Source organism: Tiliqua scincoides, chromosome 1 (assembly GCF_035046505.1).
Source record: "Tiliqua scincoides isolate rTilSci1 chromosome 1, rTilSci1.hap2, whole genome shotgun sequence".
NCBI classification, from domain to species: domain Eukaryota; kingdom Metazoa; phylum Chordata; class Lepidosauria; order Squamata; family Scincidae; genus Tiliqua; species Tiliqua scincoides.
The window spans coordinates 59,778,449-59,795,427 of NC_089821.1; the positions used below are offsets into that span (position 1 = coordinate 59,778,449).

Consider the following 16,979-nt stretch of genomic DNA (forward strand, 5'->3'; position numbering starts at 1 on the left):
ACTTATGTAAATTTATTCCAATTTTAAATGTAAATTCTTTTTTTCCCTGACCCCCGACACAGTGTCAGAGAGATGATGTGGCCCTCCTGCCAAAAACTTTGGACACCCCTGGTCTATAGCAATGGTTCTCAAACTGGTGGGTTGTGTCCCACCATTTTGTATAAAGGTTCCCCTGTCCCTTTAAGGAGTGGGAGAAGGGGAGAGGCAGGGAAGTGATCCCCAGGATCATGTCCTTTTGGGGGAGTGAGGGTGTGTGCTTTTACTTTTAAGTAGGTAGGGCTGCAGGAGGTGCAGGGAGCCCTGTGCAGCCCTCTGCAGTGCTCCCTGAGGCTTGAAATCTTCAGTAAAAGCAAGTACAAAGCACTTCCATTTTGCAGGAGGTGCTTTGTACCTGCTTTTACTGAATGTTCCAAGCCTCGGGGAGCATTGCAGAGGGCTGCACAGGGCTCCCTGTAGCTCCTTCATCAGCCCTACCTACTTAAAAGTAAGTGAAAGCACACCCCCTGGCCTCCATTAGCAAGGCAATCCTGGGGATTGCATCACTGCCCTAGCCCCTCCCTCACAGGCTTGCTAAGGAAGCAAAGCTCCCTCAAAGTTTGAGAACCACTGGTCTATAGCATGTAATTGAGTGAAATTGACTAGATGTATGAATCTTGTGTTCTTATCTTAGAGGGCCATCATATAGGTGTGCTCTGATATCTTGGGGGATGCGTTCTTGCCTCAACTGGAGGATACTGGAAATGGAGGATACTATACATGAGGAGGGCCCTACTGCATGTTATCTTTCATGCTTGTAGTTGTGCTTGGAGCATGAGTGTTTCTTGCTTCACTTTCTTGCTAAACTGAAGAACTGCATATGCAGGCAATGGGGCTGCACACTGCAGAGAGGAAACTAATTGAACATTAACATGAAGCAGGAGTTCATGCTAGTCATCCTCTAGCATGCAGGCTAGTTGCCTGCAAGCTAGGTTCTGCAGTTTAGCAAGAAAGTGAAGTAAGAAATACTCATGCTCCAAGCATGACTATAAAAATAAGTTAATATGCAATGGGCGTGTGGGGGGCAGGGCTGGATCCGGAGCCACGGATAACTGATTCCATGGATTCCAGAGGCCAGCCTGTATATGCAATCAATTGTTAGTTAGAAGGTCGCTAAACGATACACACCTGTATTCTCAAGAGGGAACTGTAGTCAATGCTAGCTTGCCGGAAATTGTACCTGCATGATGAACATTTGCAAACCTCCCAAAGATGGTTCAAAATAGTTCCTCTCCCTGATGGAGGGGGGAAGAAGAAATTATCTAGTTCCATTCTGTCGAAACATAGAGCACATGAGCCAGAGGCCTAGCACCAAAGGTAAATTTAACTAAACTCTCTTCTATTTGTCAGCCAAAGTCTGAAGACAAGCAAGAGTAGTTAGCTTCTATGGCTGTTGAAGATGGCAAGAGAGGCATTGTTTATCTGTGGTACACACACAGATCTCTTGTCCTCCAGTCACCCCTGCTAAAGCAGACCTTGACCCAGTACTGAGATGAGTAGGACGTGTGTACATCCCATGAGTAAAGATAATCCTTTTTCATCACCTTTGACTCTCTGAAAGGCCTACTACAGGATGTTAGATGCATTTTGTTGTGTTGGGGGCAACTGCATGGGAATCTGCGTAAGCAGATGGGCTTAAGGTGCTTGTGTGTGTCTTCCAGTTGGTGCCAAAGTTATGTAAATCTTGGCATGAACAAGCACAAAAGGAAGGAGCCTCGTCCTTGAGTGAGAACATGAGCCTACAGATCTCCAACAGCATACCTGACATGCTTGAAGAAATCCTCTCCCTCTGTAAGATGCAGGTGGAAACTTGTTGAATGTTCTGTTTCACACCAATAGTAAGATTCGGGGGGGGGGGTGAGAAGGCTTTCCCTGCTTGACTTACGAAGAACAGCAACTGAAAGTTACACTATCAGATCTTGCTATTTTGCCAACCCTCATAATTTACAGTAATGCAGTTATCTGAAGCTGGAACTACTGTATGTGTTGCATGCACCTTGGAAAAGCAGATGAAAACAGCACCCTCCTTGGTGTTTGAAACGCTTATCCGGGAGGTTCCCAGAGTGGGTGTCGCAGCACACTCACAGGGGAGCTGCAGGATGTCCCTAGTCACCCCTCCTATCTCCCCCCCCCCCCCGCACTGCCATCTTGGATCTTGCAGGATTCGGTGAGATCCAAGATGCATGGCCTAATCTGTCAAGATTTGGGCACCGCCATCTTGGATCTTACTCAATCTCATGAGATTTGGGTGCTGCCATCTTGGATTTTGTAAGTTGACAGCTCTGCCCAGCTCAGTCAGGAGGAGGAGGCTACAGGGGCATCATGACCCAGGTAAGCTTGGGAACCACTGACTTACCCCATTACATGACATTGCATCGTGATTTTATGCACCCTTGCCTGTGGCAGCTGGTGGCAATAGTCACAAAAGGATCTTGTCATGGGGTAAGGATTCCATGCACTATAGGGGGGATCTTAGCAACACAGGTGCCGTAGAGGGCAGCATTCCCATAATGTGTATGTGTATCCAGCCTTAATTCGCTCAAGCGATTACCCAAACATTTAGGATGTTTTAGTTAACTGAGGCTGCAGTGTCTCTTCTCTGTTCCTCCTATCCCTAGATGATTCTACTTGTCATTTCATTTTAGGGGAGGAGGACAGGATTAGGATCAGGCTCAAGTGTACTCAGCAAAAAAAGAATTCTACTTCATGAAAAGAATTCTGTGACTGGAATCAATTATGTATATTGAATAATACGACATGCTTGTTTACCTGTATAGTCCACTTGTAAAAGCAAGGAACTTGTATAATCATTTCACTTGCCCATAAATCAGACCTGATAGTATCTTGATTGTTAGCCATGATTCACGTTTAACACTGATTTCATTAATATGATTCTTTAGTTCCATACAGACATCAGTGCCTACGAATGAATGGTAGGGGGCAGTGAGAGTACACCAGGAAGTCTTCTCTCTTGTGCATGTACACACACGCAGGCTCATTTTTTCAAAATGTCTGGTGCTGGGAGACTTTTTACATGCATTCTTGAACCCTGAGAATGAGTCTGTTTCCCCCCATGAAAAAACCCTCCTCAAAGCTGTGAACTCTTCACGTTCCTACTTGACTCCTGGAGGAACTAATTTTGGTTTTCCATACATTGGATGCAGCACCACATATCTCTGCCTCTTGAGTTTTTTTCCCCCCCATCTTGTCTGGCTGGCAGGCAAGAATAGATTCTGTCTGGCTGCCTCTGATTCAAGGTAGAGTTCATTCCAGGCAAGCAGAATGTATGCCTGCCTGCCAACTAGATGAGACTGGGGATAAAATATGCACGAAGAGTTACTCAGTGCAGTGGTGAAGGCCATCCCTGGCAGCCAGATATCCCAAAGGCTGAGTCAAGTCCCACCAGGATTCAAGCAAGAGTGTGGGAGGTTTCACAGCTGGGATGAGGATCTGGAAGCAGGAGACTCATTCTTGGGTGTTTAACAAAGCACACAAAAAATCACACACCCCCCTCCACCAAACTGGATTGCAGGGCAAGTAAGCCATTGTCATTGGCAGCCTCTCTCCAATAGCTTCTCACTTTAATAAATTCGGTTGCAGAAAGTAATTGCAGACCATTCCCTTTCATGCTGATCCCATTATTCTCTATGGGAAAGCTAGTTTTCTATATATGGGATTTTTCAGGAACCTCACCCCCATGTGACTCAAGAGCTGTCTGTACTGTAAAAGAGATTCTCCCCATGATTGGGAATGCCTGTGTACCTAGACATTCATCATCATGGAGAAGATTTTTCTCCAACTACAAGATTTGTTCCTGCAGAGAGAGGGAGATTATGCTTGTAGACAACAGAAGGGTAGGGCTTCCTGGTGCTCTCTTGCTGACCCCATCCATGCATTCTTGCCCAAAGATTTACTGATGTTTGTTATGGGCTAAGGAAAGGTGCTTCTGAAACCAGTGTTGCATCATGATTAACAGGGTGGTCTCCTGCATCAGGTTTATGTACAAGTGACATGAAATTATTGTAAAAATGACTGCATCCTTTAATCTTAAATGTGAAAGTGAACTATAGAAGAAACTAAAACTTGAGACACTAAGCATGCTTGTAAGTCTTGTTAAAAAATAGCCTTGGTGTTGTGTAGTTAAATTGCCAAGCACATAAGCAGAATATCCATTTGCAGGTACAGGTATTCCCCAACTTACAGACAGCTGCACTGGTGCTTCTTCACAGGCACAGACCAGATGGCCTTATGCTTTCATTCTGTGCAATAGCACCGTTCCAATCATATGTTGGTTCCAACTCCCAGACAAATGTCCAGAATGGAGCCTGGATGCAAGTTGGGGCCTACCTGTACCATGTCAAATGAGTAAAGAGACTTATATGCAACTGCTCAGTCTTCCACTCGTGACATATTGTTTATTCTGCATACTCACACCCCTGAAATGTGGATGCACTCTCTGATGAAGCAATGCTAAAACACTCTTGCTTGATTAACAGAGGGAGACTGATGAAGTTGATTTCTGGTGCACACTATACCACTTTATTAAAAGTGGCATAATTTCAAACATATTGTAAATGTGTATGAGAGATTGGTGCATCAGGAAAAAATGAACCAGCATTGTTTCACTAGCTCCTGTGAAGCTGCACTTAGGCTTAGCTCAGATAATCATCTTAAACCAGATTAAATTTTTTATGAATGAGGCATAACAAGTCTCAGGCTTGCATATGCCTCCTCCTCTGTGCAACTTGAAAGCTTCCATTTTTTTCAAAACAAAACGGGTATCCATGTTGCATCCAAACTCTACCCTGTCTTGCTGACAAACGATTTTGAATTCAGACATAATAGAAAACTGCAGTTTACCCAAAACCCAAAACTGCAGCTTTTGTTTCAGTCTTCTCTCACAAGTGAACAAAACAGAGTGGAAGGAAAGCATACAAGTAAAGACTCACTGCAGCTTGTTTGCATTAATCAAAACCATAATTAGATCATCTGAACCTAGCAGAAGTTTTCTTGGCAGTATTTTTAGATGGTGGGGTTTATCCACACAAAGCAGGGGGATGTGATATCTTAGACCAGGGCTCTCCAAACAAGGGCATGTGGGCCAGATCTGGAGTTTGGCAAAAGCTTACCATGCTGCTGCTGATCTTTCAACCCATCTGGACATAGGGATGCTCTGGGCAATCACATCTGTGCGGAAATCCTGGTGCAAAGCCAACAAATGTGACTGCCCAAACATCCCTATGTCCAGATAGGGTGAAGAAATTAGCGGCAGAATGGTAAGCACTGCTCAGGAGGGAGAGGGGTGCACAGTGGTTTCCAAACTGGAGACCATTGTCTTAGGCATTTGAGAGCTGGTGGAATTGCTGGTGAAACTTGTTTTGATAGTGAGGGTTATGACTTTATGATATTGTATAAAACAGTCAGATCTTAATTGTACTGTCTGATTTTAAATATTTACTGTAAGCTGCCCTGGTGAACCTCTGAAGAAAGAGCAGGGTAGAAAATGCAGGGCTGCCTTCAGAGATGGCCCAAATATGCAAAATATAGATTTACAGATATGGGGGGCCAGGCAGTATGGTTGGGTGATGCCAGTCCTCTATCTGTTGCATTTCTGGGCTTAACTTTGCATAAGTGATAATATTGACCGGAAAAACCTTGCACAGCCTGGGTCCCACTTACCTGAAAGATTGTCTGTATCCATTCAGGCCTATCCAGGGGCTATTTGGATATAATGCTGATTCACTTAGCAGTATCAGGGCTCTCCCAGCAGTGGTGCTGCAACTCCAGAATTCTTTCCTCAACCCTCTTAAGCAAGCCATAAGAGTTAATGGGCTGTTTTTTGTCAGTCATGGATTTGTCTGCTGTTTGCTTTTATTGTGAACTTAGGTATTGGAGTATGTCTTAAGTTATGGAAGGCAGGACCCTGAAGGTGGGTTGTAAATAGTTAAATGTGTTTGGGATACCACAGTTCTGAATTTAGATGGTGGTCTTTTTGGGGGCACTCATGTGTGTAAATGCTACATAATGAGAGATTACTAAATGCTTCTGTAATGCTGGAAGCTTGCTGAACTATACCTTGGATGTATGTGCACTACTTCATATCTGTGCAAGTAACCAGACATCCTCCTTTTCCAGGACATATCCTTTTTTTTTTTTTTTTTAGCCTCCTGTCCTGGAAAAGAACTTAAATGTTCTCCTTTTCTCTGTGAGCAAGCCCCAGCAGGCAGCACATAGCCTTGTAATAAATTATATGTAATATAGTTTTAAATTTAATATAGGGTTAATTCAACCACATGAAATCAATATACAAGTGTTTTCAACTTTTGTCATGTTCTACATTTTGGGGTGCCTTGTGAAGACAGTAAAGACATCTGGTCACCCTGTATCTGTGCAAATAAATTGGTATGCCACAATGGGTAGGATGTGTCCATTTATTAGAACATTGAGCACAATTGTTGGATTTGAACTGTTCAGTATGGTCTTAAAATGTATATAGCATTTAATCACACTCATTCCTCCTTAGGAAATATTTTGATTCTGACCAGAGACTAATGTTGCTGCTGTCATTTATCCAGGATGTTCTGCAACAAAATAGGTCAAAAGAATAACTACAACATGGCCATTGTTAACAGGAACAACAAAAGGGCACAAATATCAAACGGCTAAATGATTCATCCTGGATTTTCTTAGCTGTGCCTAAACCCAACTCTTATTGATTTCAATAGGTGTGAAACACAACTACAGTGGGCCCTCAGGCTCCATTCCAGGATACTTCCCTCCCATGGCTACCACATTCTGTGGATAATTAAATTGGGGGGGGTGCTGGTGCAGTGCTGCAAATACTTACAGGGAGACTACACCCTCCTGTGGTCAGGTGTGACCTGCTTGCAGGAAAAGGTGCAAAAGAGAGCGACTAAGCTGATTACGGGGCTGGGGCACCTTCCTTATGAGGAAAGGCTACGGCGTTTGGGCCTCTTCAGCCTAGAAAAGAGACGCTTGAGGGGGGACATGATTGAGACATACAAAATTATGCAGGGGATGGACAGAGTGGATAGGGAGATGCTCTTTACACTCTCACATAATACCAGAACCAGGGGACATCCACTAAAATTGAGTGTTGGGCGGGTTAGGACAGACAAAAGAAAATATTTCTTTACTCAGCGCGTGGTCAGTCTGTGGAACTCCTTGCCACAGGATGTGGTGCTGGCGTCTAGCCTAGACGCCTTTAAAAGGGGATTGGACGAGTTTCTGGAGGAAAAATCCATTATGGGGTACAAGCCATGATGTGTATGCGCAACCTCCTGATTTTAGGAATGGGTTAAGTCAGAATGCCAGATGTAGGGGAGAGCACCAGGACGAGGTCTCTTGTTATCTGGTGTGCTCCCTGGGGCATTTGGTGGGCCGCTGTGAGATACAGGAAGCTGGACTAGATGGGCCTATGGCCTGATCCAGTGGGGCTGTTCTTATGTTCTTATGTTCTTATGTGTCCTCCCAGGCTACTCAGAAGGTCTCCTGGATGTGACCAGAAGGTGTTCTGAGGCCCTTCACCCATGGGCTCAGCACCTGTGGATACTCAAATCAACAAAAGCCAAGCCCACCCCTAAGGAGGGCTCACTGTAATTTTCTGCAGCAGGCCTGGCACTTTGGGTTGATGATGCAGTCAGGCACCAGTCCCTTTAAAATTCTTCTTTTGGCGTGTGCCTCACTAGTATGGCTGAAGCCTCCATTGTAATTCCTTCAGTCTAGCACTACTGCAGCTGCGAGGTAAGCTCTGCCAGATTTCACTACAGGGCAGTGTACACAGGTCTCCTTAAAAATCATCTGTGTTTTACAGATTGGGGCTACAGTATGGCTCATTTCTGATATATGAGGAATAGAGCTCTTACAGGAGTAGGACAGCAGACTGACACTTCTGAAAGTGGTTGGTGGGAGTATGGAAAGTCTTGATGAGGGCAAGCAGCTCATGCATGATGAAACATCTGAACTGGCTTTGACAGAGGGGTCAAAATGGTCTGAAGGCACATGATGCAGCCAGCTTATTTAAGCAAAGCAGGGCCTATCTGGACAAGGTAGCCACCTCCTAGGAATCCCATGTGTTTTCTACCATGGAAGAAGGGCATAAAGGTGCCCTGTTCAAAGAGAATGCTCTATACGGCAAAGGGGTTATTTGTACATACTGTTGATGACCTGACAAAACATTAGCTGTTCTAAAGCACACAATTGAAAGAGCTAGTAAAATACCTGTGTCTCCACATGGACTGTGCTGCATCCGAATGTTGCGTTTCCATAGCTGGTGACATAATAGTGTGCAGGGGGCTGGAGGATGTCTGGTTCGGTTGGGACTAAAACAATAGCAGAAACACTCTCTAAGCAGATGTTAATACAGTTTTTTAAAACTCTCCGTCTACTCTATTTTCAAATGTTAGTACTGTACAGCTCATGACTGAAAGGGTAACAGAAGCACAACTGTGCCTGTAGGCACATAATTCCTCATTGTGAGCAGCAGGGGAAGTGGTTCAGTGCACAAGAGTGAGGTCAGAAAGTGCCTCCTGGCCCCTAACCTCCCCCTGCACAGTTCTGTTTAACCCCTACAAATGCACTGGGCTAGTAGAATAAGCGTTGTTCATAGTGACTGCACTGTAGTCATGCTCTAATACAGAGCTAAATGCACTGATACCAACAGGCTTATTGCTTTATACATCACTCACTTATAGGCTAAACAGCAGAAACAATGTTCCCCATTAATAAAAAGACCTGTTTTGTTCTTGTATTGCATCTGCAATTAAAAAGAAATAAAAAGCCACAGCTTCACCTTTGGGTAACAGGAGTTCTGTTTTAAAGCGATAAGCACAAATCCCACAGGTTTTAATTTCTTCTTTTGTCCTATGTGGGTAGAAAGCACAAAGGTATCTTTAAATAAACTTGCAGCCCTATGTTTTTTTTTTTAAACCCCGAAGCTTTAAATATGGAAAAACAAGGATACCTGAAATATAATATTCAGACCTTAGCAGGCTGTTGCCATCTGGGAGAACTGGGGTCTGGGCTGATTGTTTATTGATAGGTGTCATCAGTCATTCACTAGTTTTTTCTGTTGCAGCTCTTGGCACAAACTCATCAGAAATTATGCACATATGCATAATCATATACACATATTTTGTATTAAATGTTGGTCTTGCATAGGTTTGAATCCCCAAATCAGCCTTGAAGCTCAATATTTCTCAGTCTATAACTTAGTCTCAGACTTCATTGTATGAATGTAACCCCCCTCCCCCCCACACACACACACTTAAGATAAAGTAATATGAATGCAGAGCAAATAAGTTCTTGACCAAATCAGAGTTCTGTTGGAGTCTCTTGGCCTTCAAAAATATAGAAACTGAATCCAAAACAACATGAATAGTACTGAACTTTCCCACCCACTTTCATCCCCAATGCCTCCAAAACCCTTGGAAACAAAGATCTGACTAGAGGTAGAGGGCTGGCTTGGGTAAAATTTGACCCATAGTATAAGGGTCATGGCTGTTATAGCTGTAATTTAAATCATATACTGAAGGAAGGTTTTGCTGTGGAAACACTGGAAGACTACATACTAAAAATTAATCTAAGACAGTAACTTAATGATACATACACAGTGCTCTTATCATCCACATCTGGCCAGACAAACTCTGCAGGACATCCAGCTGTCCGACAAGGTGACTTTATGCACAGATGGAGACCAGGCCACTCTTCCAAGAGTTTACAGTTGATAGAGACTATTGTCATAATGAAATCCCACGCTACCTGGAATCCTTCAGAAAACAACAGAAAGGGCAGTAGCTACAGGACAGTACGAGCAATCAAACACACTGCTGTCTACAGATCTTACATGCAAGAGAGCAACACAAATTGACAGTTAAGTCACAGTCAAAACTTTTTCAGTATCTTTACTGAATTCTTATGATTCTAAATTACATGCTTATAATGTATTTAATAAACTGAAAACAGTTAAATGTCATCTTTATGTTCCCACTAAAATTGTACTATTCAGACTATCCCATTTTTGTGGCCCCAAAAGGAAAGAAAATGACTTAGCAACCAATGAAACATTGCCCAAAGATGCCATTTAGGATGTAATTCACTTTTTCCAATCCCTTTAAATTCCTCATATAGTTTTACTTATATATATAATCAAGTGCATATCAGGTGCAACAATGCCTTGCACTTTTGGCTTTTGTCCATTACTTTTGACAAAGCATGGACAAAAGTAAAAAACAAATGAATGTCAAAGCAGAACCTTATTTAATCTGCAAATTTATTTTGGCTGGCAAAAAACGTAATACACACAAATAAGGCTAAACCTAAATAAATAGAACTAAAAGAATAACAAACATAATGTTTGTTTTTTTAATTATGTGTAATTTTTTAATTATGTGTAACTGTTTTAATTATTGTTTTTAATTGCTATTCTTGTATTTTTAATTGTTGTAAGCTGCCTTGTGTGCCCATGGGGCAAAAAGGCGGGATATGAATTAAAATAATAATAATAATGTGGAAGAGTGGATGAAATTGGATGAAAGAGGAAAGCATGTGAACAAAATTTGAAATGTGGTTATATCTGAAAATGACTGAAAGAGCAAAGTGATGAAAGTCAAGGTCTTTCTGTATATCAGATTGCATGTGCTGTGTTATGTTAAATTATAAACATATAATCCTCAATTACTGTGGTAGTCTAGTGTACATCTTCATTGTTCATCCTCTGTGTGAGTTTAATATATAAAACATATTTACAACATATAGTTCCTACAAGAAAAATTACTTGGGTGTCTTTACATTACATTAAACCACTGGTTCCCAACCTGTGGTCCATGAGATCCTTAGAAGTGGTCTGTTAGGTCTCAGGAAAAAAAATTGCCTTTGATCAGTTTTAAAGTATCACTGAGTGAGCACTTCCCCACAGACAACCCACAGCCATCACTGAAGTGTCAGCTGCAGCTGTGGGCAGTCCATTCTCCACCCTATCTAGTAGTCTGTGGCGGAGAGCTCACTCAGGAGACTCTTTTCTATGGACAACTAGAAAGGGAGGAGAACGGAGTGTCCCTAGCTGTAGCCGACAACTAAAGCAGCAACCTGCAAATCTTCTCTATAATAAATTTCTAATAAATCTTTTAATTATTACAAGCTTAATTGTATTTTTTGTGTGTGGGGGTGGGGAGATTGCAGTCCACGATGATTCCAATTTTTGCTTCAGTGGTCTGCAGGGTCCTAAAGATTGGGAACCACTGCATTAAACAGAGGTTCCCAAACTGCATGGCAACACCCTGGGGTGTCGTGAGGCATTCACTGGGACATCATAGGATGTCCATTGCCCAGCAGGGATACCACTATGCAACCCTGCAAATGGCGGCAGGACACTCAGCGTGGCAGGAAGAGCTCCTGCACATGGTGTTTGTGCGCTTAGAAAAGCCCTACCACCCACAGCCTTGTGTTCGTGGGGTTGCTGCAGGCCTCTGAATCTGGAAGTGAATGGTGGTGATGTCATTGTGTAACATGAAACACATCATCACCATTCACTTCTGCGTTCCAAGGGCTAGGGAAGTGTTGGTGTCACTGGCTGGGTAAGTTTTGGAAGCACTGCATTAAACCAATTTAATAGCCATTCCCTCTCTCCAGCAAACATTGTAACTAATTATGTTAAGTGGAGAAAAAAGATAATGAATCTAAGACACAATTCTCAGCACAGTTGTCATGACAGACTGGTATAAAAGCAATTCATATTGTGGATGGTGAGATACATATCTGTTGTGGTGGAACAGCTCTAGATATGATTTGTGTCATCTGTGTAGCTTCATGGCATTTTAACACCATGTATGCCTGTGTCTCCAAATGCTGGATTATTTGAGGCTATACAGTACTATGTACCAATAATCCTGCTCTTTTCAGAGCAAATAGAAAATGCAGAATTCAATAGCACAGAAAAGGATGAAAGAAAAACAAAGACAATTTCTCCTAGTGAACAAATCAAGATGGTTCTTAGCTTTACCTGCCCTCTCCAGTGGCTTTCTGCACCTGAGTTCAATGTAGCTATATCCTTTTTGGTTGTTTGCTTTGATCAGTAAAGGTTTACCACTACATATGAGCAGACATTCTGCTTTTGCAACCCAGTGGGTTGAGAAGAAGGAGCAAGCTTTCACCATGAGCCTTGAAAAGAGAGAAACAGCAGGCAGTGTCACAGATCATGGGTGGTGATGGTTTTGTTTTGTATTCCATATATTTTTCCAGTGTTATGGTTTCTGTTTGACCACAAGCCCCTCCTTGTAAAAACAACCACTTAGAGCTAGCTCTGTGTTCTTTTGAAAGGTCATGCTGGTGTTAGATCTCTTCATGTTGGGGACATGACATAATCTCATCCTGCCTACCACGTGATCTATTTGGGTCATCCATCACTTAGGTATGCTCTGATACAGAGGTATGCATTTCTCATAACTATCACCCCACCTGCACACACAACCCTTTCCCACTACATATACCCAGATCTTGTACTTAAAAGTATCTGTTGCACACACAGGAAAAGAAGGCACACAGCATCCTCAGGGCCTTAATGTGGCAGCACAGGGATGGGGGGGTAATCCCTACATACAATTAACCAATTTTTATTATTGCATTCTCCGTTTAAAAGAGTAATATACTTGCAGAAACTTGCCATGTGGAGGGCCAAGTTACATCACATGGCCTTCATGCTCTGGCTCTAGCTATTTGTTACATTTATAGTCTGCCTTTCTTCCATTGTGGAACTTTAGGCAGTGTAGATGGGGTTTCCAGCTGTTCTCTTGTCCAGACAAGACCTAGACTTGCTTAGTTTCAGCAAGGTGACCGTATCATATGCTCTCAGACTAAGCTTTGTTACCTTTGGAAGAAACCCTCTGGGATCTCAGGGGAAAAGTACAAACGGATATGAAGGTCTTCTGCTTGATCTCCTCCCCACGTTGCTGAAACCTCCTCACTCTGATTAAGGTATGTGGGAAATAAGTAATGAACCTCCTCACAGCCTTGCACAGTTTCCCAGGGTTGTCCAGGCACAAACACTCTGGCTCTTGGATTCAGTCCCTCTGTATTTCTGACCTCCAGACAGATCTCAAAATGTTCCAAAAGGCAGAACAGTTTGCCCTTCCGGGATCTGCTGCCCACCATTTCCTCGAAAATGTCCCTCATGCCATCCAAATAAAGCTGGTGCTTAAGCAAGGCTCTTATGGCTTTCTGGCTCAGCATGGCCTTTGATTTAAATGTCCACACCCAGTTGGTCTGGTCTCGGATGGTTGCATGTTCTCCTACCAAGATGTCCACAGTGATGCTCTTCAACTGCTGCATCAGGCCACACCGAACAAGGGTCTGGTAGGGCAGAAACTTTTTTTTTTTAAAAAGCATTAAAGTGCAGTCCTAAACATACCCATCTGGCCAGGTTCACAGGTCCATCACTGCCTTTTAGTACATGCTGTAGTTATTATAAAGAAAGCAACATGGCTTGCAATCAAAATGACACTGCTTTTTTTAATCATTCTGCTCCTACCTGGGCTCCAAAAGATAGTGATAGAGGATTTCTAGGTCCCTTGGCCATTGGCCTATGGGAGTCTGACGGTTCCATCTTGTCCATGATATCTAATATCTGCATCAAACTGCTGGGGGAGCATGCCCATGTATTTGGAGTGTGATGTCATCAATATGCTGACGACACCCAACTGTGTCTGTTCTGCCCATCTGAATCCAGGGAGGCTGTGGATATTCTGAATGAGTTGGGCTAACGAACTGGAATCTTGGCAAGACTAAGGGGCTGCCATTGGTCAGTAGGAAAGCCAATCTGGAATCAGGTGTTCAGTCTATTCTAGATGGGGTTGCTCTCCTCCTCTGCAACTTGGAAGTGCTCCTGGATCAGGCTTCATTCCTGGAGAACTAGGCAGTGGTTGTGATCAGGGGTGCTGTTGCTTAGTTTCAGCTACTGTGCAAGCTGTGCTCTTTTTTTGGAGAAGGCAGATCTGGCCATGATTATTGGTCCAATTCAGGCCAAGGTTAAATTATTTTAATGTGTTATTTATGGGGCTTGCCTTGAAGACTGTCTAGATACGTCAACTGATACAAAAAGCAGCTGCCTTGATTGTATCTGGGGTTTTTTTGGGAATGTATTGTTCCACCTACACTGGCTGTCAGTTTGGTTCTGGGCAAAAGTCAAAGGGTTTATCACTACCTATGAGGTCTTAAATGGCTTGAATCTGGATATTTGAAGAACCAACTTCTAGTACAGTAGACTGTCTATTGCCCTCCATCTGAGAGCAATAGACTCCATATTCTTTTGCTATCAGAGGTCTGGCTGGCTGGGGCATAGGGCAGGGTCTTTTCAGTGGCAGCATCCAGATTGTAGAACTCCCTGTCCTGTAAACATTGGTCAGCCCCTCAATGTTAGCTTTTAGGTAGAAAGTTAAGACATCCTTGTTCCACCTCAATCTCATTCACATGGGGTTTTGTTTTGCTATACCATGCTGACTCCAATTTTTTTTTAAATTTATCACTGTGCTTTTATTAATTTCACCATTGATGCTGATTCCCTTTAATATTTTTATAAGCTGCCTTGAATGGGACCAAAAGATAGGATTCTAAGTTTAGAATCTGAATCTAAGTTCAGAATCTAAGTTTAGTTTTAGCACTGAGTGTTGAAAAACGGTAACTGCTTCTATTCAGTAGCTGCTGAGTCCTGCTACATCACCTGCATGATAATGATAATACTGCTTTGGCCTCTGTGTATATGACTCCACTAAGCCTTGTTCTAAATAAAAGAAAAATCTGTTCTCTGCTATGTTTAACAGTCTATTTGCAATCTTTTTTCCAAAAGTTCTCACGCAGGCAGAAATTTCATGTCGTCTCAGTTGATGCTAGAATACAGTCAGGAGATCGTAATTATCCCAGGGGAAACCAGGCGTCTTGAAACATTGTAGAGACATTCTGCTGCTTGGTTCAGGAAGGCAGCAGTGCAATCTCCACACATCTCAATAGGAATTAACATTGGTTTGAGGGAACCCCCCCCTTCTGAGCCCTTGCATTCCAAAGCAACATGGATACTCTCCCAAATTAAGGTCACCAGGTTTAAACTAGAGCAGGTTAGTGGGAGAGCAGAGAAACTCCATGAAGCGAAGAGTTTTTCTTCCTGAGATCAAGATACTGCATTTATAGGGGACTTAATACAGTGACACCAAAAGAGTTGCAAGTAGCAAGATGGAGAACTTGCCCCTTTTGAGGTGAACTTGGCTCTTGCTGCTGGTCACAGAGCTAGCTCAGTAATGTATTAGGAATAAACTTATGGAAAGACATCAGGACTTGTAGAATGGAGAATACTGTACCAAGTCAGGGCTGTACAATAGGAGGAAAACATCACTTTTGAACAAAAAACAAAATTATAGCTTCTGTTCTGAATGGCATACCATTCTGAAATCTGCTACCCTACCTGGAGATGTCCGGGACCGAACCGAGAACCTTCTATATACAAACCATGTGCTCTACCACTGAAAGAAATTGTCCCATCCCCTAAAGTTCAACATTTAAAAGAAAGACCAAGAAATTATGCGGAAAAGTCTCAATCTATTACCACTGGAAGACTGGGCCAAGACATAAACTGATTTCTGAGTCTTTAGACATACTGTATAATATACATACTGTATATTTTCACATTTTCTGCAAATCACAGAGACATAAAAATTAACATTTTAAAAACAGTTAATGTGAATAAATTGCTGAGGAATGTGACAAATTCAGATTCCATTTCGGACTCCAAATGGGCTCATTTTTACAAGATGGTCATGACTGGGATGCCTTTCAGACGACCTCTTGTGCAACAGATTTATGACCTTTACGATTTGCTTTAGCCTCCCATAAGGTGATTTTTTTTTCTTTATACTATGAATATGTATGTATTTATTCTATGCTGATAAAGGTCTAGTAAGTAAGTATAAGTATTTATGATCTTTATAATAAGCACAGTGAAAGGAGGATACCCGGTACTCACTTTCAATACGGTGATCAGAATGGCTGGACGTAAAAATACAATGTTTTTGAGCTGCTTGACTTCTTCATACCACACAATTAGTCCAATGCGGTGGAGGTATCTCAAGATATCCCATAGAAGTTCTCTATCTAGGTGGGTCAGGTGATCTTTGCAGGAAAGTTCACTGTGTAAGAGACCAAGATCCATCATACCTGGAGAATCAGAACAGGACTCTGGTAACTGCTGCAAGCAAGAGATTCAATCTAGGCAGAAATCCTAAGCAGATGTTCTATGATGGGTGATCAAACACAATGACTGCCTTCTAAATAAGTGTGCTTAGAGTCACGATTTAAATCAGTGATTTTCAACCTTTTTCATCTTGCTGCACATTGGCAAGGCGCTAAAATGGTCAAGGCCCACCATCGGCTTTTTGACAATTGACAAGGAACACTGTGCTGTCAAATGGGGGCTCACATCCCCCAATGGCCCTATTGATAAATGACACTCTCCCAAATTTCCACGGCACACCTGGAGACCATGTGTGCCACGGCACAGTGGTTGAAAATGGCTGATTTAAATGATGGAAAAATGCTTTCAAATGGGAGAGAAATCAGGATGAACCCTAAACAGGACAGGTAATCGCATACCAATCTATGCAAGCTCTCCCGCAGTTCTAAAACTACTTTGGTTGCTATAACTAACAGGAGAATGTGAAACATAAAGAAATGCTCCCCTGTATTAAAATGTTGATATTACTTCTTCACTGCAGTCTCACAGTTGTGGACTTTTTCTCCCTATGGGGCAGTGGAGTATTGTCTCTCAGTAGTCAAGTATCACTGTCAAAATGTGTCAGAATGAATAAGGGCAGGGAGCTGACAGGTGTTTGCTGTCTGTGATGGGGAAGGGCTTTCCAACTTTTGGATGGTTTTTAACATCTTGT

General features: G+C 42.6%; 2 protein-coding genes across 7 annotated transcripts in view; one reads left to right on the plus strand and one right to left on the minus strand.

Annotated features, from left to right (window-relative positions):
* IRF7 (interferon regulatory factor 7) overlaps window positions 1-16,979 on the plus strand; it is a 46,454-nt gene that overhangs the window by 29,023 nt on the left and 452 nt on the right. For 4 of the 6 annotated variants that reach the window (XM_066610643.1, XM_066610671.1, XM_066610662.1 and 1 more), the window contains exon 12: window positions 1,698-5,243. The exons of 1 other annotated variant lie outside the window; for it this stretch is intronic. In XM_066610643.1, the coding sequence (XP_066466740.1) occupies window positions 1,698-1,853 (156 nt within the window). In that variant the 3' untranslated portion in view covers window positions 1,854-5,243. Of the gene's footprint in view, window positions 1-1,697; window positions 5,244-16,979 lie in introns of those variants that run through there. One more of the 6 variants, XM_066610687.1, reaches the window with a different exon arrangement.
* LOC136635508 (uncharacterized) lies at window positions 6,458-16,176 on the minus strand. Its single transcript, XM_066610701.1, has 7 exons — window positions 16,061-16,176; window positions 12,920-13,401; window positions 12,056-12,213; window positions 9,665-9,824; window positions 8,849-8,919; window positions 8,278-8,378; window positions 6,458-6,617 (listed from the first exon to the last, which is right to left on the minus strand). Exons 2-7 carry the CDS (start codon window positions 13,378-13,380, stop codon window positions 6,600-6,602), a joined length of 969 nt encoding a protein of 322 aa, XP_066466798.1. The 5' UTR covers window positions 13,381-13,401; window positions 16,061-16,176; the 3' UTR covers window positions 6,458-6,599.

Bases quoted from the DNA above. Each gene is read 5' to 3' on its own strand.
- LOC136635508 (XM_066610701.1), bottom strand. From the start codon at position 13,380: ATGCAGCAGTTGAAGAGCATCACTGTGGACATCTTGGTAGGAGAACAT. The intron at 12,214-12,919 runs GTAACAAAGCTT...TCTCTTTTCAAG, and splicing joins CCAGAGGGTTTCTTCCAAAG to GCTCATGGTGAAAGCTTGCT. The intron at 9,825-12,055 runs GTAAAGCTAAGA...TGTTTTCTGAAG, and splicing joins AAAGCCACTGGAGAGGGCAG to GATTCCAGGTAGCGTGGGAT.